General features: G+C 45.6%; 1 protein-coding gene across 4 annotated transcripts in view; it reads left to right on the top strand.

Annotated features, from left to right (window-relative positions):
- The window catches only part of CRACR2B (calcium release activated channel regulator 2B), a 91523-nt gene extending 69163 nt beyond the window's left edge, over positions 1–22360 (top strand). For 3 of the 4 annotated variants that reach the window (XM_073554373.1, XM_073554372.1, XM_073554370.1), the window contains 3 exons: positions 8924–9129; positions 20468–20539; positions 21811–22360. In XM_073554373.1, the coding sequence (XP_073410474.1) occupies positions 8924–9129; positions 20468–20539; positions 21811–21976 (444 nt within the window). In that variant the 3' untranslated portion in view covers positions 21977–22360. The remainder of the gene's footprint in view (positions 1–8923; positions 9130–20467; positions 20540–21810) is intronic. The other variant, XM_073554371.1, reaches the window with a different exon arrangement.
- Positions 22361–23641: the final 1281 nt, after the last annotated feature.

Below are 23641 nucleotides of genomic sequence, written 5' to 3'. Positions count from 1 at the left end.
TCACCACTATGGGATAATAAAAGTTGGCATTTTCTCTAAGTTTTCAACTGGTGTGCTGCCTCCATTTTTTTCCTATATATTTGGAGGATTGGACTAGGAGTGACGGTACCCTTAATTTTTTATTTTTTTTTTTGCCTGGCCATATATTTTTATGTATGTTTGCATATATTGTAAGACAGCGCTTACTGCTTGTGTTGGGGGACACTAGCTTGGCCACAGGATTCAGTCACACAGGAAAGATTTCTCCATTAACCAGTCCATGCGGTTTATTATCCACTCATAAACCACTGTAACATATAGTACATAGTACACGGCTTCCTTTCATTAGACAGACACTACACTTGCCAGTCCTCCTCTGACTAGTTCCCTGGGTGTCCGTGCGCCATATCAATGTCTCTACTCGCACAGCATACATGACATTAGTTCGCAGTCTCTAATCACGCTGGACGTCACTTCATCTTGTTACTGTGGTGACCACACCCCTTTTATCTGGAGTTACCTTCCTGGAGCTTCTGCTCCACACACTGACTTCTCGTCAGTCCTCACTCCTGGGAAGATGCCTTACGGGGATCACTGTCCTTGCGACCAGGGCACTCCCGACAGTGGACTTCCATGTGCTCTTCAGGAAGACCACTCCTAGGACCTTCCAACACACAGGCCTTCCTGTCTCACAGGACCTTAGAACACAGACCATTCAAGTCCATACACTCTGACCATGTGACCCAAACCATAGTCACATTATGTAGCTGTAACCACCCCCACAGGTGGGCAGTGTATGTGTGGTTAGTCCCGCCCAGCTCTCCAACTAACCCTGTAAGCCTCCCTTATAAGTAAACGAACAAAAATAAAGCTCATAGGCCTACAGGTCCCAGAGCAACATTACTGGCTTTCCTCCATCCTCAGTGTTTTTCTTGTCCTTAGGAATGAAGATTCTTTTGCATGGAATGCTGTGGCCGGCGAGCAGTCACTCTGTTCTCTTACCTGTCTAAGCCGGGCAGCCTGGGATCGATTGTCCCACTCCTTCCTTCCCTATATTGCTCCCGATCTGTAGAGTGGGACCGCACCATCCTTCTACGTCCTGGGCAATGCTGGATGGTGAGGAGTTGAGGGCCTCCCATAGATCCCCAGCCCAGCACAACATAGGCTCCTCTTCCCAACTGTCTCCGGCATGCTAGAGCGCGCATAGGAAGTGATGTGCGCGACGTCCGTTTCGGGTTGCGTTCCATGGTTTGGCAGGAAATTTTAATTTGGTGTGCTAAATGGCGCCCAAATACACAGGACCTGATGTCGGAAGAGGGGAGATCTGATCCCATTGGATGAGAGTAGTGATTTGTCATGGTATCCAGGACAAAAGGACTTTAATTGAAGAGATAAGCTATGTCTTCCCTTAGAGCTGCGTCTGCAGTATGCAGCGCGAACCCTGGCCCAACGAGTTTATCTGGTATGGGTAGGTCCCTTTTTCATGCCGCATCCATCCCTTATGGCATTCCCATTTTTATTTTAGGGAGACAATGATCCTGCGCCAAAGAGAAAGCTACAAGTTGCAAATGTGATGTTTGTAATAAAAAGCTCCCGTCTACCCACAAAAAAGTTTTATGCCAGCCGTGCATGGAGAAAATTTTCAGAAATGAACAACCCTCTTTGATGGAAAAGGTTAGAAGAATGATGTGTCAGGAGATAAAATTATCCTTTGCCACAGATGCTGGAAGTAACATCTCTTCTGTCAGTGAAGTTAAAAAAGATCTAGTGTCAGAATTCCAGGATATGCCAACGTCAGCAGTCATCTCCCCTGTTCTAGAAGTGGCACATGACAGGGGCCGTTATTCCCGATTGTTCCTTGTAAGAAAAAGAAATGAGGCCTACCAATCTCTATATATAAAAATGAATGTATGTATGTGTGTATCACCAACTAATCACGGAGCATCTTTCATTTCACCAGAGCTGTTCAAAAGAAGCTCAGCTGTGATTGGTTGCTATGATCAACCGTTTTCCTTGCAACCAATCACTAAGCATCTCTCATTTCACCAAAGTTGGTTAAAAGTAACTGAGCTGTGATTGGTTGCTATGAGCAAGTTTTTCCCCTTGACAACACCTCAGCAGACACTGACATGGTGGGAGAAATCTAGCATCCCCAGGAACATAAGCTCCCAGCCATTGTCTGCCCCCCAGACAGGAGCACAGAGCACATGACAGAAATGAATCACCCCCTCCCATGGTTCAATGGTATGCAAGTTAGGGCAAATCCACTCAGCGTTTTGGTACTGACCCCAGGCCTTTCTTAAAGGGATCTCCGGTGTGGAAGGCAGGGCAAATCCATCCAGTGCTTTGGTTCTGACCCCGTGCCTCTCTTAAAGGGATCCCCGGTATGGAAGTCAGGGCAATTGCCTTCAAATGCTCTGGTACTGACCCCAGGCTCTCCTAAAGGGATCTCCTGTACGGAAGTTAGGGCAAATCCCTCAGTGCTCTGATTCTGACCCCATGGTTCTATTAAAGGGATCATTGGTATGGAAGTCAGGGCAAATCCACTCAGCGCTCTGGTTCTGATCCCAGGCTTTTTTAAAGGGATCTATGGTATGGAAGTCAGGGCAATTGCCTTCAAATGCTCTGTTACTGACCCCAGGCTCTCTTAAAGGGATCTCCTGTACGGAAGGTAGGGCAGATCCCTCAACACTGTGGTTCTGAGTCCAGGGTCTCTTAAAGGGATCATTGGTATGGAAGTTAGGGCAATTCCACTAAGCGCTCTGGCTCTGATCACAGGCCACTCTTAAAGGGATCCCCGGTATGGAAGTTAGGAAATCCCTCAGCGCTCTGATTCTGACCCCAGGCTTCTATAATATATATATTTATTATAATTTGTTATAACTAACAGTAGTTAGTTACTATGCCTGGGCAGCGCCGGGTTCTTCATCTAGTTCATTATAAACCTGAAACAACTGAATCAGTACAGACGGTTCAAAATGGAGTTTGATAATTAATGGTACTGTGAATTTTACAAAGACTTTGCCATGGGTACTATAGATCTTTGAGGTGCTTAATACCAAATACCTATTCATCAAGATTATCAGAGATATCTAAGATTTGCGGTCACCTTAGATCAAAAAGTATGCCACTTTCAGTTCAGGTAGAAACAGAATAAGAGAGAGGAGGGGGCGCTCCTGGTGTGATACCTGGTGGTAAAATAGAGGAGGTTAGAAACAAAGTACGCTAACCTGCCGTGGTTATGCTGCAGGCTGTGCTTATCATGCACCGTTTGTCATCCTGGATTCCCAGGTTCAGAGGTTAGCTGGTCTCATGGAACGTCACGTGATTCTGATGTCACCACAGGTCCTCCGTCTTGCAGGATGGTTGGAAGTCTGCTGGGTCCGTGCTGCACCAAGCTGCTCACCCAGAAGGGTGTAAAATGCAAGGAAAGAGAAGTACGGCTGATTAGGGTGCTCAGACCAAGACAGACACTTGTTTTGGATGGAAAAGAAACTTCTTTACTTTGTCATTCTGTCCTCACAAAGCTTTTCGTTGATGAAGGCGGATTCACCGCCGAAGGGGGACAGAATGACCAAGTAAAGAAGTTTCTTTTCCAGCCAAAACAAGTGTCTGTCTTGGTCTGAGCGCTCTAATCAGCCGTACTTCTCTTTCCTTACGTTCAGTTCAGGGTCCTTCACTTAGGGATTTCCTCAGCTCCCTGAACATTCACCTTCATTCATGGAAGAGGAGATAGTGTTTATCAGGAAGGAAAATATTTGCATCATTCCTTATATGGACGATTTCCTCATTATGGCTTCCTGTCTCAAAGATCAGCTCCAGTTAGTTCTCCACACTCTTTAACAACCTTAGGTTGGATCATAAATCAGGAGAAATCGGATCTGACACCTTCATCAAAGAAGGTCTTGTTAGGGATCCTCTTAAATTCTCAGGACCAGATATCTCTCTTCCAGTAACCAAGCGGATACATGTAAGACCCAAAATTCGTATGATAAGGAACCAAAAGAGGGTATCTATAACATTCGCATTGTCGGTCCTGGGGTTGATGACATGCATTCAATCGTTTCCCTGGGCCCAGGCTCATACAAGGGTTTTCCTGAATTCATTCATTTTCTCTGGGACAAAGATCCAGGCTCACTTAGCAGAAGAATTTCCCTACCTCACCACATAAAAATATCTCTCGACTGATGGCTCTACCAAGAAAATCTGGTGAAGGGAATAAACTTGAATTCAACATCCTCTCTCTTTGGTGACAACAGATGCCAGCAAAAGAGGTTGAGGAGCGGTTACACCTCAGGACGTCTTCCAAGGGGTCTGGCCAAAAGGAATGGATGGCCAGTCCTCAATTCAGGGAATTAACAGCCGTAGAGGAAGCCCTCAGAGCAGCGTAATGTGTACTAGAGGGAACTCATGTCAGAATTTATTCAGATATGACCACAGTGGTCCACTTACGTCATCAGGGCAGCACAAAAAGTACGGGAACCTGCGAGAAGTCTCGCAAAAATTTTCTGTTTTCGTCTCCTGTCCTTGTCAGATCTCTTTAGGTGAAGGGCCAACAATATCCAAGCAGACTTCCTAAGTAGAACGGATATAAATCTAGGGGAATGGAGCCTCAATACAAGAATGTTTCAATTAATAACCAAGAAATGGGGTCATTCAGACATAGACCTGTTTGCGAGTTGACAGAACACAAAGGTGGATCTTTACTTCTCCATAGATCCAGACAAGACTTACGGTAATCAAATATAGATGCATTTTCTCACCCGTGAAACTTCAGGTTGGCCTATGCATTCCCTCTGATTCCCTTGCTACCAAGGACAATGCCAGAGATCAGAATGGAGTGAGTCATAACCATTCTGATCGCTACTCTATGGCCAAACAGTAGCTCATGTGGGGCATTTAACTTTCTGAAATCGGAGGAGCCTCTTATCCTTCCTCCAGACCATGTCCTGCTATATCAAGGTCCAATTTTTAATCCAGCTGCCTAGAGCTTATGCTTGGCAGCCTGGATTCTGATGCCTCAATCCTGAGAACCAGAGGTAGATAATGTCATCAATACACTATAAAAAAAAAAAAAAAGCAGAAAACGGGTCACTGATGCCATCTACTCTCATATGGAAGACCTTATCTGTGTGGTATGGATCTACACTATTGATCCATTTAATCCTGATATTGGGATTCTTACAGGACAACTTATCAAAAGGGTTAAGACCTAGTACCCAGAAAGTCCAGATGTCAGCCTTCAGTTCTTTCTTTGACCAGAATTTAGCAAACCACCGATGGATAAAGAGGTTTGACAGCAGCCTCTAGAATACATCCAATGAGATCGAAGGTAATTCCATCCTGAGACCTGAATATAGTGCTAAAAGGACAAACTATCCTGCCTTTTGAACCCTTCAGCAAACTGCGGGCTTTCTTGTGCACCATCTTTGGAAGAGGCTTCCTTCTGGGACGTATGGTTTTGGCCACTGTGCTGCAGCTCAATTTCAGAGTGTTGGCAATCTTCTTATAGCCTCGGCCATATTTATGAAGCGCAACCATTCTTTGCTTCAGGTACTCAGAAAGTTTTTTACCATGAGGTTCTATGTTGAACTTCCAGTTACCAGTATGAGAGAATGTGAGAGCGATAACACACAATTTAGGATAATGGCGAGTTTGTGGTCTGTTTCCGCACTGCCGGCTGATGAAAAATTTTGAACGCCAGGAATAATGTAAAATTTTGTTATTTGTTTATTTTCTACATATTTTGAAGTGTAGCCCACTTTATTCTTCAGGTAATAAAACCATATACATCAGACATACAAAGGAGTTTCTATAGAGGCAAAATTTGAAAATAACGTGCAAAAAGAGACACATCACATACTGTCATGTCTCTCTTTGGGCGTGTTATTTTTAAATGTTGCCTTATTTGGCCATTTTTACTGGAGAAGTTATCTTTTTGATGCGGATTAATGGTTGAGGAACGTGTAGTCTAAAAAAAAAAATCAAGATTTTAACTTTTTTTTTTTTTTACCCCTCCTTTATTTTGCCCCTTCTTTTTTTTTACTCCTCCTTTTCTTACCCCTTTTTACAAAAAACTGTCAGGCAGCTATTGAATATGTATGTCCAGTATTCTTGTTGTACTCTTTCCATTAAATCCTTGCCATGGCTTATACAGTATGTGCAGGTCTGGACTTTGCTGTATACAGTGCTGATAGTTTACACAATCATCATGTAATATGGATCCTATGGACTCTTATAATCGCACTTGTTTGACAGCCTGCAGAATGGCAAATATAGGCACAGAGGGCAAGCAAACGGGCAGCTGGCATATATCCACATAAAATAAGAGACTGTCAACACAACTCAATCGATGGTGTCTACGCCACCTCATTACATCACCCTTTATCAGTCATGATGTAATGTTTGTATTAGTCAGAGGAGATGATACCCAGAGGATATGAAGAACGCCTTGCCATCAGTGAGACTATAAGTCTAATTATAAAATGAAATAACTCGTGTGTCCGTGTATTCAGGCTCCACACGCCCATCCTGAGTGACAGCTGCAGCTTGTACTGAGCAGTTGGAGATGTGAGTAGCTGCAGGGAGGAGGGACACTGAGGACCTGGCAGTCAGGCTAGGTGGGCAGAGATTAAATTAAACATCTATAAAGGAGTATTCAGCCATTCTAACACTATCAAAATAAGTACACCAGCCTTATCTGGTCTAAGAGAGCAACTTAGAAATGTTTGCAGTTTGTATCGTGAAATCTGCTCACAGATCTACTTTACAAGGATCCTTAAAATCTGATCTAAATTTGTAACACAGAAAAATATTTTGGGGTGAATCAACTATAATTGGAGAAAAAACTTTCGGAATGTATTTGATTTTTGAAATACTTTCATTAGAAGTTCTTGGACACAACTTCCAATAAAGTAAAATGACATCACAGTGGGAAATACCCTGAAAGTTTGATCTTATTTGCACGTAGTAGGTGAACAGCTGGGATACATATTGCTGATAAGAGCGCACCTTCATGGGATATACCAGTGGCCTCATGAGTTCCCGCCCATATCCCTACATGAACTTGCCAAGTACCTTTCATATCTGTGTTTACTATGGCGCCATTAACATTGTGACACTACGTGTGTCTGACATTAATTTACTTCAACGGGGCATGCATAGGAATAAGATGCCAGAAGGAATCTGGCCTATGCAAGTGGCACGTAGGGTGGAAAGTGTTACTTTGGGACACAAGACTTGCCTTTTTTGCTGTTGAACCCAGGCTAAGTAAACTGCATCCAATCCAGGGTGACGAACTCCAAAGGACAAAGTTTACTCCACCATCACAATACAACGTTGAGACCTGTGATGGGTCTTCATCAAGTATACACGATGCGCTGGCTTATGTAGTATGGAAAGCTCGCCTACACCAGTCACAACAGAGGCCAAACCCATTCATTGAATACATAATATGCAAAAACCTCCTCAAAGGGCACATACTCCCTAATTGTGATTTACATAAACACATTGTAAGTTAAAAAGATGGAAAACAATGCCCCTATTGGGTAGTACATCCATTGTTTCCACAAAATTCTCAGGATGATCAACCAATCTCATAATGGCATCCCCATAGTCATGGTTACCAAGATCCCATCCAGAGGGAATTATGAATATGCAATCAGCACCATCTGGTGAGCCAATAGCAGATCGCTAACCTAAGTGCACATAATGAAGAGGCGTCACCAAGGTGTATCCACTCTCATCCAATGATGAAACGGCATCACGTTGTCAGGGAAACAGCAGTCCTATCCTATCGCATGCGCGGACGGCTCACATTGCAACATCTTAGGCCTTCACCAAAGCCGTGGTGGTGTCCACGGCACAGGGAACGCCCACATGATGTAAGGGGATCAACCCATCCAGGTCATGTGATCACTATCGTCCCTGACTGCATACATCATAGTAACCTATAGCAACCCATAATATATAATACAGAACATAAAAGGAGGCACAGAAAAGGTAACGGGAGGAATCAAGGTACAAACATAGTCAATCATGGTAAATTGTATTATATCAAAACCACTATACATTATATCCATAACATTTATATATATATATATATATATATATATATATATATATATATATATATATATAATCTCTCTATGGTCAGCAAAGTCCATCGAACTCAGTTCCCACACCGCAATTTCCGTCCAACTTGGTTCTGCAAAGGGGAACAATCTGAAACGTTGAAAAAAAACAACAAAATTATAAAAACATACTGATGACAGTAAGAGCAAAAAAGGGGAAGGCATTTATGGAGCTGTAGGTTTTGGTCAGGATAGTCACAATCAGTCCATGGCCCTCATATCACCTGTAAAATACCTCCATCTAAACCCGGCCTAAATGTGCCATGTAAGGCTGGAAACCTGGGCAGGTAGATGGCAGATATTGATACATCTAGGTTATGGACCTAAGCTGCGTTATTGCTGGGTTTATGTTAAATTAAATGGAATAAAATGGGATGTTGATCCATGAAATTGGTCTGATTGGTGGATGTGGAGTCGGGAAGGATTTTTTCCTCTACTATGGGGCAATTAGCATCTGCCTCGTGTAGTTTTTGCCTTCCTCTGGATCAACTTGTTAGGCCTCAATATACTTATGTCTACCTTCCACCTTAAAAACCATAAAAACTGGAAATAACGGGACAGGAGTAGGATTTTGGGTAATGCATCGGTGTCAAGCTGCAGCTGCTAAAGAAAATATTATTCTTAAAGGAAACAGGAATATTAAGCTGGTTTAGCTTAAAAGGTTTTATTTTTTTGTACTTTTGTTTTTACACCTCACATGGTTTTCTGGTGTTTTGATTTTTTTTTTCTTACGCTGTGTACTTTATAGTAGCGTGTTATATACATATATATATATACCCCTCACTGAAAATGGTCATTTTTCCCTACAACAGCTCGAGCAGAAGCTGCATTCCCTAAGTAGTGATCAACTTGAGACCCGTGTTCAAAACGATGTCTTGAAACAGCTAAATGAAGATCTCCTTGGACAACTAGAAAAGACCAAGACAGATTTGGATAAAGCTCAAGCCCATCTGCTAAACCTCCGCAGACAAGAAAAGGAGGAGCTCGAGCGTAAGAAGAGGCAAGTTCTACCCACTAGGTTGGAACATACTAATGACGTCACTTTATTCCTAATTTCAAACTCCCTGGATTCTGCAAAACTTTAGAGGTTGTGCAGAATTGGAGAAACATGGCTACTTTTTTTCCAGAAACTGCACTGTATATATACACTGCACAGCACCACTCCTTCTGTATTTATACACTGCACAGTACCACTTCTCCTGCCTTGTATATATACACTGCACAGTACCATTCCTCATGTCCTGTGTATATACACTACAGAGTACTTCTCCTGTCTTGTGTATATATACACTGCACAGTACAACTCCACCTGTCCTGTCTATAAATACACTGCACAGTACCTCTCCTCCTGTCCTGTATATATACACTGCTCAGCATCACTCCTCCTGTCCTGTATATGTAAGAAGATGAGCCGAGACAGTCAGCGGTTTCCGGTGTCCTTTGGGGCCGGAACTATCGCGTCTGTCACCACTGTTGCCAGGGGAAGGTTCTTCTGGGAGAGGAGTACCTTTACGCTGGACAGCATGGGGCGTGGGGAATATAAAAAGGTCTGATCTCGGGAACGGGGGAGACTTGGCGGGAACACTACAGGAGAACAAGGAGCAGGTTGACTTCCTCCCCACTTCTCCGACTGCTAACTCCACATCTTTCATCCCCCAGCGTTCTGCCTCTACCATTGACTGTGTCACTACCGAGCTGTCTTCTGACCCTTCCTTTCTGGACGGCTCCTTCCTGCCTGCAGTTGCAGATAAGCGGACTTGCTCCTTTTTTAGAGACTACTCCAGAGGACCGCCCACTGCCGCGGTCTGCGAGCATGCCCACCGATCGTGTTCAGCACCGTTCCAGAGGAATCGATGGAACTTCCCTAGCCTTTTAACATCTATTCAAGCAGACTGTGATAGGTGGTCCAAGATATCCTTCACCTGGTTTGGCAGATGCCAAATTTTTAAGATGACCATATTACCGAGGGTCCTGTATATTCTACAGGCTCTCCCCATCAATATCCCTGCTAACTTTTTAGAAAATTAGGGTCCATTCAAGTCTCGTTTATATGGGGAAAAAAATCTGCTAGACTAAAGAGGGAGGTAATCTCCAGACCCAAGAGGTTGGGGGGAGTGGGGCTTCCGGACCTAAAAATGTATCACTTGGCAGGCCACCTAGCTAGAATGATAGACTGGTGGAGAAATAGTCACCATAAGGCATGGGTTCAAATAGAACAAAGTTTTTGCCCGACCCCATTGAAGACCCTCCCATGGGTTTTACTTTCAGCCCCAGTGCAATCAAATCCTGTCCGACTATTGGATCCACTTTAAAATACTGCAATACAGCACTAGTCCGTTTACATTTACTCCCAGAGGCTTCTCCTCTCACTCCGGTGTTGAGTCATCCTAAATTTGTCCCTAGCCGCTCGGAGTTCATTTTTTGTCTGTGGATAGATTCAGGGATGGATAGAGTAGAAAACTGGGGAGAGGGAGCCTCCTGGCCTTCTCTGAGTGACCTTACCGCCAAAACAGATCCAATACCGCTGGGCAGTTGGAGGAGTTTGCAACTTATCCACTTTTTCAGCAGCCTTCCCCCTAAAAGTTCATTTAGACATCCCAAAACCCAATTTGAGCTTTTATGTAATAGCCCGGGCCCAATCAGACACACCTTAGCTAAAACCTACTCTATGTTGATGGACCCCCGGAGTCGGTCGCCCCCTTCTTTCCTTGCACAGTGGGAGATAGATTTAAATATTTCTTTTACGGAAGATCAGAGAACTCAAATTTTTACCCTTGTACACTGTGCCTCGATTAGCTCTAGGTTCCAGGAGGCTGGCTATAAGATTTTTGTCCAGATGGTACAGAGTGCCCTCGAGGTTGCACGCCATATTTCCAGAAATTAACCCCAACTGCTGGAGGTGTGGAAGGGCAGAGGGCACGATTTTTCATATTTTCTGGCAATGTGACGTATTGCAATAATTTTGGACGGCGGTGTGGGAAATTATTTGTCGGGTTATGGGCTGTTCTAAAAAGTTGACTCCCGCTCTGATACTACTCCAACATAATGAAATCCCTCTCCAGATCTATAAATCCTCTTTGTTGAAATTTTTGATCATGGCTGCGAGGGCTTGCATCCGAGAGATATGGAAGAGTCCCGCTCCTCCAACCATAACTTAGTGGATCGCAAAAGTCAATGAAATTATGTATATGGAGGACCTCACCTCATCCATACATGAATCATACCCAAAGTTTTGGGCTACTTGGCTTGGATGGATGGATTTTCAAAGCTCTAGTGAGTAGTGTGATCTAATGCTGGAGGCAAACCCCACTGAGGTTAACTGAAAACATCAGGCTGCGTGGTGGACTTGGTCGGGTGGATACTCCTTCCCTTGCCCCCTCGTTTTTTCCTTCCCTCCCCCCTTTTTTTTTTTTTTGCCTCCGTTCCGAGTCGGGTCATTGACCTCTACTACCGGGTCCCCGGATGTTGAGGACTCGTGGACGATTGTCTTGGTCTGAAGTTAAGTTGTATTGCTTGTATTCGTCTACTTGTTTGGCTTCAATTATTATGTTAACCTGGATTTCGTTGAGTCTTTAAATAAAGAGTTATAAAAAAAGAAAAAGTGGTTGTGCCAGCTTCCACTCAACTCGCCCTTCCACCAGGACAGACTGTACTCATCCTGCCTGTCCGAGCACATGCCCCGCTGGTGGGGGTGGAAGTACAATTGGAACCCTTGGTAGTGGAGCAACTGCTTGCAGGACTCTTAGTGGCCCGAACACTGGCCGTGGTACGAGAAGGGACTGTGCTTGTACGCTGCGTGAATTTGACAGATCAGGAGATTGTCGATCAACACAGGAGTGAAGTGGCGCGGGTGGTGGGCATGCCCGAAGAAGTCATACCACCCCGGGTCATACAGTTGGCGGTGAATCCAGAAGACCCGTGGTCGGTAAAAGTCACTGCTTCTCCGACAGCCGAACCTCAATACATCCAAGAGGGTCGGCATATACTGGAACAGATGCGCACTGAACTGTCTGATATCGCCCCAGTAACGCTTCCACTTGTTGCACCTGGGTGGGTGTGAGTTCAATCAGTTTTTGCGTATCATGAGAACGACTTTGGCTGCACGTTAGCTGGACAACCCCCCCAATCGTTACAACCAGGATCAGTTTATTTGGCAGCAAACTGCTAAGACAGACGAGCAGCGAACTAATGTTTTCCCATGGTACATGACGGCACCACGAGAGAGGGGATCCGCCCTACGAGGACAGGAAACCTTCAAGATAAAAGGGGGCGGCTCCTCTCTCCGCATCAGTTGGTTTCCTGTCCTCGACGGGGAACCCTCAAGATGAAAGCCTCTTTGAAGATTCCGAAGAGGATGCCTGGGCCTGGGTCGGGTGATTAGTGACAGGCATGGGTCTGCTACACCCGACGCCAGGTACTGGTAGTCGCCTCGGGGGCCATATATGCCTATGTCCCCCCTGAGCGAAGGCATGGCCACAGCTGGGCAGATGCCCAGGCGAAGCGGGGTAACTTGGCGGATGGACCCTCCAAGATGTCAGCAAAGAGGTCCAGGGAGGCCACTGGTAGTGTTCCCTCCCTGTTGACGTGCAGGTGGCCATGCAGCCCAGGAGACACATCGGTGCCCGGGCAGAAGAGCTCCTCGGAGGCCACGGACAGTGACCCTCCCTGTCGAAGCCCAGACACCGGACCCCGCAGTGTACCTGCAGTCAGAAGGTGCTCTGCAGCATGGGAGTCCAGGCCCACCATGGATGACATCAGCGGAGTGCGGCAGGTGTAGCTGATCCGTGGTCCAGGTCCATCGGGGGTAAGGGGTGTCTAGGGGCCCCGAAATAGGCAGGGCCCAAGCGCTCACCCGGCCCGCACAGCAGGTCGTCTGGCCGCACCGGGGGCGGCGCGCACTCGGAGCGCGCATGATGGCCGCCGAACCGGAAGCGGTTGCGTGCGACCCGGAAGTGGAGGGGGCGCACAGCACCGCGGGGCCTGGGAGAGACAGGAAGAGTGCGCGGTCCCGGGGGGGAGCACGGGCGCGCACGGGGGCGCGCGCGCATCCACACACAGGTGCGAGACCAGCTGGTCCGGGAAAAAAAAAAATACTATTTAAATCGCCAGGAAAGGCGAGCGGGCGTCACAGCACCAATTCTGAGTGGGGTGACTGCTTGCAGCCATATGCAGCATAATGGAGAGCCCTTCGCCAGAGCATATACAACCGCGCCAGGAAGCGAAGGAGAGGCGGTCGTGCTCAGACGAAAAAGCAAAAGCACGCCGCAGCAGTAGTGTGAGCCACTCGGGCAGCGCACGGGCGGATCGTCACCGCAAAAAAGAGGGGTCCGTAGTCTCGTTGGGAGACAGTGAGAGGACCAGCCAACCTCCAGATCCGGTACCCGTTCTATGAAGCGTCCGAGTGGTGAGTGAACCTCGAGAAAGTCCAGTAATCTAATGTCTGTTCTCTTTTTTGCCTCTCTTTTTCCTCTCCTCCTCCTCTTATATATATATATGGACGGGGTGGAGTATAGGAGGTCCCTAAGAAATATAGAGGAAAGTCAAAAAATAAAGAATGTGCTTTATGTAAAAGTCCCGTAGAAACAGCCTGGAACAAAAAATTATGCCAGGAGTGCATTAACAAGACCATAGCGGAGGAGACACCCTCATTTTCGGATAGTTTGAGGGCCATAATTCAGACAGAAGTTTCCAAGTCAGTAAGAGCATTACAAACGGTAGATACAGAAAGAAAAGCTAGGAGATCAAGCCCCTCAGGGGTCTCTCAACAGGACTCTACAGGGTCAGAGGACGGCTCAAATAAGTCGCAGTATTCAGGGAGTAGCTCGGACGGGGAAGATACATTTCCAGTAGAAGCTACGGATGAACTCATTAAAGCAGCTAGATCTACCATGGGGCTAGTAGAAGAGCGGACAAAAAAGACAGCCCAAGATCTCATGTTTAGTGGACTGCAAAAGAGAAAACGTAGAACCTTCCCTGTTAATGAGCAACTGAAAGCACTCATAAATCGCGAGTGGGAAAAACCAGAAAGGAAGTACCAGAATACAAATTCCCTGAAGAGGAGATACCCATTTGAGGAAGAGGCATCCTCATCCTGGGATAGGGCCCCCAAAATTGATGTGGCGATATCAAAGGTCGCCAGAAAATCCTCCCTACCCTTTGAGGACCTGGGGTTTCTAAAAGAGCCGCTGGACCGAAAGGCGGATAGTTGCCTTAAGGCAGCCTGGGAAACCTCGGCTGGGGCATTAAGACCCGCCATCGCAGCCACTTGTGTGGCTAGGTCCTTAAAGATATGGACAGACAACTTGGAGGATCAATTGGAACAAGGGGTTCCCAGAGAGACGATTCTGGAATCATTGCCGGCTATTAGGGCAGCGGCGAACTTTCTCGCAGAGGCATCAGCAGATTCGGCCAGACTAGCCTCAAAATCAGCAGCCTTAACCAATGTAGGACGGCGGGCGGTATGGCTCAAATGCTGGCCGGGGGACACCCAGGCGAAAATGAAACTTTGCTCTCTACCATGTGAAGGAAATTTCTTGTTCGGCCCGGCATTGGATGAAGTGCTGGAGAAAGCGAGTGATACCAAAAAGAATTTTCCGAAACAACCATTTCAGGCCTTTCGGCGCTCCTTTCAGAGGGGCCGAAAGTTCAGGAGACAACAATTTAAAGATCGTGACAGGAGCAATTCCGACAGACGATACAGAGGAGGGAGAGGCTTCTATTTCAATAAGCCCCCGAGAGAAGCCAAAAAACCCACCCAGTGACGGTCCTTCTCAGGTGGGGGGAAGGCTCTCTCACTTTCTCCCAGCCTGGGAAAGGATCTCATCCAGCACCTGGATCCGACAGATAGTAGGGTCAGGTCTGGAGTTAAAATTCCACCATTGGCCACCACAAAAATTCATTCAAACTCCGGTACAATCATCTCAGGAAAGACAAAAGAGTTTGGAAGAGGAGGTATTATCGCTTGTACAAAAACTCGTACTGGAAGAAGTTCCAGAAAAAGAAAAGAAGAAAGGCTTTTACTCCCCCCTGTTTCTGATAAAGAAACCAGACGATTCCTGGAGGACGATTGTAAACCTGAAAGGCCTCAACAAGTATCTAGTAGTCCCATCATTCAAGATGGAGACAATAAGATCTACAGTAAAACTCCTCTTCCCTCGGTGTTACATGGCGGTCCTGGATCTCAAGGACGCTTACTATCATGTCCCGATTCGGCAGCAAGACCGCAAATATCTCAGGGTGGCAGTCCAGATAAACTCTCAGTGGCATCATTTTCAATACAAGGCTCTGCCCTTTGGGGTAGCAACAGCCCCCCGCGTCTTTACGAAGTTAATTGCGGAAGTCACGGCACATCTCAGAGAAAAAGATGCTCTAGTAATACCATATCTGGACGACTTCTTGATAGTGGGGAAAGATTTCGCTCACTGTCAGGAACAAGTCAAGACAGTGATAGAGACTCTTCAGACTCTGGGTTGGCAACTGAACTTCAAAAAATCCAGGTTGGAGCCAACGATGGTCCAGAATTTTTTGGGCCTAACAATAGACTCGGTAATACAGGAGTGTCGCCTCCCAGAGGAAAAAGAAGAGAAAATCAAAAACCTAATCAGAACAACATTAGGAAAGCCAACAATGACTCTGTGGAAAGCCATGTCAGTGCTGGGGTCCCTAACCTCCTGCATACCAGCGATAAAATGGGCACAATTTCACGCAAGGGAACTTCAGTGGTGTGTGTTACAAAGCGATCTGACGCTTCAGGGGCAGTTAGAACAGAAGCTCACCATCCCGGATCCTGTACTCCAGTCGCTAAAATGGTGGTTACAGATAGAGGCTGCTCCGAGGGGAGTACCCTGGACATATGCAGCCTCCAGAGTAGTCACGACAGATGCCAGTCCCTGGGGCTGGGGAGCCCATCTAGACACCCTATGGCTCCAAGATACTTGGGCTCAGGGGGAAAAAGATCTATCCTCAAATGAGTGGGAACTGCTAGCCATCGAAAGAGCGCTGGAGGGATTACTGACACACCTGAGAGGACATCATGTGAAAGTCCTATCAGACAATCGTACAGCGGTTGCATACGTGAACCATCAAGGGGGCACTCGTTCTCGGTCATTGATGGAAATAGCAAAAAGAATCCTGACTCTGGCGGAACATCAGTTCCTTTCATTATCGGCCCTGCATATCCGAGGCGCGGACAACCTGAGGGCGGACTTTCTGAGCAGGAACCACTTAAAGCAAGGAGAATGGTGCCTAAAAGAGTCCATTTTTCAGCAAATTGTGCAGAGGTGGGGAAAACCCATAATAGATCTCTTCGCCTCAAAAACCAACAGAAAAGTTCAAAAATTCTGCTCCCTAAGACCAGCAGACATGCCACTGGCGGTAGACGCCTTCAGAATAAAATGGACATCAGGTCTCCTGTACGCATTCCCTCCGATATGCCTCATTCCATTAGTCCTGAAAAAGATCAGGGAGGACCAAGCCAGAGTAATTATGATAGCTCCCTTTTGGCCAAAAAGGCCATGGTTCTATTGGCTGAGAGTAATGTCAGTGACAGACCCATGGGTGCTCCCAGAGGATCACGACCTCCTAACACAGGGTCCCTTCAATCATCCTCCGAATTCCAGGCTGCATTTGACAGCCTGGAATTTGAAAGGTCACTATTAGAAAAGAAAGGGTTTTCAGCGAGATTGATTTCCACCTTAATCAGCAGCAGAAAACCAGTGACTACAAAAATATATGGGAGGATATGGAGGAAGTTCTTATCCACCTCAGGCCCAATACAGGAAGGGGAAGTACCGGTAAGGGCAGTGCTAGAGTTTCTGCAAAGGGGCTTAGACTTGGGCTTAGCGGTCAGCACCCTGAAAGTACACGTTTCAGCCCTGGCAGCATTATTCAACTATGACCTGGCAAGCGATAGATGGGTCGCCAGATTTATCCGGGCCTGTACTAGAGCTGACTCTGTCCCATCGCCTAAACCTCCTCCCTGGGATCTAAATTTAGTCCTATCATCCCTAACGGAAAGTCCATTTGAACCAATAGACGCAATATCAGACAAAGTGTTAACCTTAAAAACAGCCTTATTAGTGGCACTCACATCGGCACGTAGGGTTGGGGACTTGCACGCACTATCAGCAGACCCACCATACACTCAGGTTATGGATGATAGAGTCGTGCTAAGATTAGACCCAGCATACCTCCCTAAGGTAGTGTCGAAATTCCACAGAGCTCAGGAAATAATCTTGCCATCCTTCTGTCCTAACCCTGGTAACAAAAAGGAAGAGAGGTTACATTGTCTAGACGTTAGGAGATGTATCCTACAGTATTTAGAGGTGACAAAACCATGGCGGAAACAGAGGGCCTTGTTTATCTCATACCAGGGGGCAAGGAAAGGCCTTAAAGCCTCTAAGCAAACTATAGCTAGATGGGTGAGAGAGGCCATCATACTAGCATATAGTAGTGCAGGCAGGGCTGTTCCAGAGGGCCTAAAAGCCCACTCCACGAGAGCCATGGCAACATCCTGGGCGGAGAGAGCGGACGCCTCCATCGACCAAATATGTAAGGCGGCCACTTGGTCCTCTCCATCTACCTTTTTCAGACATTACAGATTAGACCTATCTGCTACCTCTGATCTCACATTTGGGAGAAGAGTGTTACAGGCAGTGATCCCCCCCCTAAAGAGAATACAAATCTCTGTAACTCTCTCGTGGTGCCGTCATGTACCATGGGAAAACACGGGTATTACATACCTGGTATTGTGTTTTTCCAGGGGACATGACGGCACCCTTATATTCCCGCCCTATTTGATCACGTCATTAGTTGGGTGTTTTTTGTTAGTATTATACACTCCCTTGGTGTGGGAAATTTAGCAGTGTAAAATAGGTATTATTTATGTGTGCACTAACTGGCGGAGTTCCTCTTGTGCTCTGTAAAACAACTGATGCGGAGAGAGGAGCCGCCCCCTTTTATCTTGAAGGTTTCCTGTCCTCGTAGGGCGGATCCCCTCTCTCGTGGTGCTGTCATGTCCCCTGGAAAAACACATTACCAGGTATGTAATACCCGTGTTTCTAAAGATGCCTGGCACGTGGGATGGCGAGTGAAAAGAGAGGGGGGTGTGTAAGAAGATGAGCCGAGACAGTGTCAGCAGTTTCCGGTGTCCTTTGAAGCCGGAACTATCGGGGCTGTCACCACTGTTGCTGGGAGAAGGTTCTTCTGGGAGGGGAGTACCTTCACGCTGGACAGCAGGGGGCGATATAAAAAGGACTGAGAACGGGAACAGGGGAGACTTGGCGGGAACGCGACAGGAGAACAAGGAGAAGGTTGACTCTCTCCCCACTGCTCCGACTGCTAACTCCACGTCTTTCATCTCCCAGCGTTCTGACTCTACCATTGACTGTGTCACTACCGAGTTGTCTTCTGACCCTTCCTTTCTGGACAGCTCCTTCCCACCCACAGTTGTGGATAAGCTGACTTGCTCCGTTCTTAGAGACTACTCCAGAGGACCGCCCACTGCCGCCGTCTGAGAGCGTGCCCACGGTTCATGTTCGGCGCCATTCCAGAGGAATCCACACAAAGGATTGTTTCTACTTTCCAGCACACTCAAATCAAGCGAGACCGGATACATCGGCACCGTCGGGAGACGGTGCTTTTCGTTCCTCCGTAAGAGAGCCAAAGACATTGTCCACGATTTGCGATGCCATCGGGAGATATTCCAGCCTTTCCCCTACAAGAACTGCATGCGATAAGTTACCTATTTTGGTATACCTTTTTCTCAAGCATTGTGTGTTTGTGTGCAATTCCCGTCATTGCCGTTACTGATCTTGTCTCCCTGCGTGGAGTATTTCTTGTCTAAACCTGTTCAGTAAACTGTTAACTCCTTCTCTGCCTCCGGCTCTTCGCTGCATCCAACGAATCTCTCCCTTTTATATACACAGCACAGTACCACTCCTCCTGTCCTGTATACACTACACAGTACCACTTTTCCTGTCCTGTGTATATACACTGCACAGCATCAATCCTCCTGTCCTGTATATACAGCTCTGGCAAAAATTAAGAGACCACCACATTAAAACCCTGTCATGGGCAGCCCATTCTCCAGACCTGAACCCCATTGAAAACCTCTGGACTGTAATCAAGAGGATGATGGATAGTCACAAGCCATCAAACAAAGAAGAACTGCTTAAATGTTTGCGCCAGAAGCAGTGTGAAAGACTGGTGGCAAGCATGCCAAGTCGCATGCAAGCTGTTTTTAGAAATCATGGGTATTCCACAACTCTTTCTGAGTTACAACATTAGTATTGTTGTTTCTAAATGATTATGAACTTGTTTTCTTAGCATTATTTGAGGTCTGAAAGTACTGTTTTGTTTTGGGTTTTTTTAAATTTTGACCATTTTTCTTTGTAAAAAACGAAAAATACAAAATTTATTGCTTGGCAATTTGATGACATGTTGTCAGAAGTTTATAGACTAAAAGAACAATTTACATTTTAGTCAAAAATATACCTATAAAGAGAAAAATCAGACAAACTGAACATTTGAAAGTGGTCTCTTAATTTTTCCAGGAGCTGTATACACTGCACAGTGCCACTCCTCCTGTCCTGTATATGTACACTGCACATCACCACTTCTCCTGTCCTGTATATATACACTGCACATCACCACTTCTCTTGTCCTGTATACTGTATATACATACTGCACAGCATCACTCCTCCTGTAATGTATATGCACTGCACATCACCACTTCTCCTGTCCTGTATATATACACTGCACATCACCACTTCTCTTGTCCTGTATACTGTATATACATACTGCACAGCATCACTCCTCCTGTAATGTATATGCACTGCACATCACCACTTCTCCTGTCCTGTATATATACACTGCACATCACCACTTCTCTTGTCCTGTATACTGTATATACATACTACACAGTACCACTCCTCCTGTTCTGTGTATATACACTACACAGCATCACTCCTACTGTAATGTATATACACTGCACAGTGCCACATCTCCTGTCCTGTACATATACATTGCACAGTTTATTCTCCTTTCCGTTCACTGTGGATATGACCTTTTGGGACCACCACGATCCCAAGAAATGTAGTTTACAAAGCCACCATGTAAATTCAGCTGTTGATCAGTGCCTTTTATATGTGGCTTTACAAATAAATCCTTTAAGAGAGTGATGAGGGGGGTTGCTAAGTATTAGCCAAATTTAGTGATCGGGTGTGGGTAGTGTTATAGGATGTGAGGTTTGTGTTCCAGGGCAGCATTTTGGTCCCAGCACTTAAAAATCATAAATTATTACTTGAAATATTAATAATTGTCATAATCTTATCTTCAACTTGCTGTTTTCTCTGCAGGGATGTGTTCAAAGTGTCCCGAAATATGCAGAAAGAGAAGCAGAGTCTTCTCCGACAACTGGAGCTTCTCAGGTAGAGCTGATGACTATATTCAGATTGTTAAAGTTCCGGGTGTGCATCTCTTTTAGCAAAAAAAAAAATAAAAAAATTAGGCATTTAAATGCAACTATCTTCTTGTTTCTTGTCGTCTTTTTTCTCTTCCCTTTCTCCTCCCTTCCTCCTCCCTTCCTACTTTTTCATCTCCCCCGTTCTTCCTCTCCTTTTCTTCTTCCTCTCCTTTCCTTCTTCTTCCTCTCCCTTCCTCCTTCTTCCTCTCCCTTCCTCCTTCTTCCTCTCCCTTCCTCCTTCTTCCTCTCCCTTCCTCCTTCTTCCTCTCCCTTCCTCCTTCTTCCTCTCCCTTCCTCCTTCTTCCTCTCCCTTCCTCCTTCTTCCTCTCCCTTCCTCCTTCTTCCTCTCCCTTCCTCCTTCTTCCTCTCCCTTCCTCCTTCTTCCTCTCCCTTCCTTCTTCTTCCTCTCCCTTCCTCCTTCTTCCTCTCCCTTCCTTCTTCTTCCTCTCCCTTCCTCCTTCTTCCTCTCCCTTCCTCCTTCTTCCTCTCCCTTCCTCCTTCTTCCTCTCCCTTCCTCCTTCTTCCTCTCCCTTCCTCCTTCTTCCTCTCCCTTCCTCCTTCTTCCTCTCCCTTCCTCCTTCTTCCTCTCCCTTCCTCCTTCTTCCTCTCCCTTCCTCCTTCTTCCTCTCCCTTCCTCCTTCTTCCTCTCCCTTCCTCTCCCTTCCTCCTTTGTTTTTTACTCTTTTTCCGCTCTTCTTGCCTTTTTCTGCTCTTCCTGCCTTTTTCCGCTCTTCTTTCTTTGCTCTTTTTTCTGCTCTCTTTTCTGCTCTTCCTTCCTTACTCTTTTCCGCTCTTAGAGAATTTAGATTGTGAGCCCCATCGGGGACAGCGATGATAATGTGTGCAAACTGTAAAGCGCTGCGGAATATGTTAGCGCTATATAAAAATAAAGATTATTATTATTATTATTGCCTTTTTCCGCTTTTTCTTGCTTACTTTTTCCACTCTTCCTCGCTCCCTTCTTCTCATCATCATCATTATTCATTTAGTTGAACTAGCAATTAAAAGCAATACAGTAAATACATTCAAATTCTGTGCTGCAGAATGTTAAGGATGGACAATATAGCACATGACTCTGCTGGTGCCACCTATAGCACATCACTAGTGTCACCAAAAGATGATAATCTCACTTAATGACATTCACTTGAATGCATTTTTCCCATTTCGTAGAAGACCATTATTGCCGTTTTCTTACAAAAAAATTAATGTAGCTGTGAAATTTTCATTTTTTTTTAGGGAAATGAACAAAAAGCTTCGAGATGAGAAGGATGTGTTTGAAGCAAGAAAACTAGATAACCTAAGGAAGGAACTGGCAGACCCTGTCCTGACGCCCAGAAGCTGTTGCTGCTGTTGCTGCCACTCAAGCTGTGCCAGCAGTGCCCACTGTGATCCTGCGTTATGACAGGGAAGGGGTGGTGATGGTGGTAATGGGACTAGCAATCTGACTGTATAAAGTTTGTAGTATATTTTAGTTATATATTTGTGTATATGTAAATACTTTGACATAAGTTTTATCCAGACCCCCTCTTTCATGTGTATATTGAAGGGGTGACAGAAATATGTCTATAATGTATATAATTAGGTCAAAGCTTTAGGCGAGACACCAGCAGAGGGGCACGCTAGAGGGGACAGAACAATCTTCTTAAAGGGTTTGTGTTTACAGTGGGGGGAAAAGCTTGGATACAATGCACAGTTCCCTGTACCATTTTATCTCTGATTCTTACCGAAAGTGCTTCCATTACAACTAAAGATTTTGAGATTCTTTTTATTAAAAAAAGAAAAAGTTGCCTTTCTTGTTTGCTTTTCATTTAACATCTTTAGGATAGGATTAAAAATTTTCCCAGAAGGACACCTAAGGACTATCCACAATGCTTGCTTGTTCTTCCCGGCGTGCTCTTAGCAGTCACTGACTGCTCTTGATGGCAATTCGACTTCTCCACATCAACAGAGCAGCTTTCCTTTTCTGAGCTGCTGTCATCGGGACGTGGCTGCTGATATCATGCTGATTGACAGCCAGCTTCAGTTAGGCAGCGTGGAGCCAGCTGTCAATCAGCTTGACATCTGCAGAGAGTCATGGCCTGTCTACAGAGCAGAGTGGGAGAGAAGCCGCTGAATTGGGGTGGTCAGTGCTGGCAGAGATCGGTGTCGGACACAACATGCAGGTAGTTAGCAACTACCTGCTTGTTTGTTTTTATGCCCATAGTAAAAATGTAAATAGTCCAGGATAAACCATTTTAATATGGGAAATACCTCTTTATTACCTCCTGCCTAAAATCTTGCATACACAATTTATTTTTATCCAAAGCAAGCAGTGGCACTCTCAAAGGATTTCAAGACCTCTTTACAAATACATGGCTCCAATTCTCCGGCATGTAAATAGAGTTTTAATATACACTACTTCCCTCTTGGATTCCTCAACACTGCTCTGCAGTGATGGCACCCTATCAGTCAGTCATTTGACCACTGCAGCCAATCAGTGGAGATGTTTTCAGGTATGGCAGTGAACACAGAGGCAAGTGAGTGGCTATAGCAGTTGGCTGACTGATGAAAGGGAACACATCACTTCCGAACCATTGGAGATCAACAGAAAATGGATTCAAATTGTAAATAATATGTACGGTAACTATTTTTTTTTTTAATTAAATTCCTTACTTGAGGATTTTAGTTTTTGCAAAATCTTGATAAAAATTTTTTAAATTCTAACAATCCTGCTGAGTGTCGGACTGGGATGCCAAGGCCCCCAGGTAACCAACTTTAGGGCCCCACTTTTCAGCTACATGTAAATGTGACATTTTCCTCAATCACAAATTTATATAACAATGACCGGGGTAGATTGTTACATGAATAGGATGCTGCCTTTGTAAATAGTTGATTCAAGTATATTGTGCCAAGTACTGTTCATAGAAGGGGGTGGTGGCCCACTGGAGGATTCTCGTATTCTCCTGTGGGCCAGTCCAAACCTGATCCTGCTTTCTGCAGCCACCACTATAGGGAGCTTAGAATACAGGTTTATTATTGAGAATAAATGGGATGCAGCACCGTATATACTCGTGTATAAGTCGACCCC

Source organism: Dendrobates tinctorius, unplaced genomic scaffold (assembly GCF_039654945.1).
Source record: "Dendrobates tinctorius isolate UK_male_01 unplaced genomic scaffold, ASM3965494v1 ptg000211l, whole genome shotgun sequence".
NCBI lineage: Eukaryota > Metazoa > Chordata > Amphibia > Anura > Dendrobatidae > Dendrobates > Dendrobates tinctorius.
The sequence above is the reverse complement of the archived record's forward strand: the minus strand, read 5'-3'. Positions and strand labels throughout refer to the sequence as shown.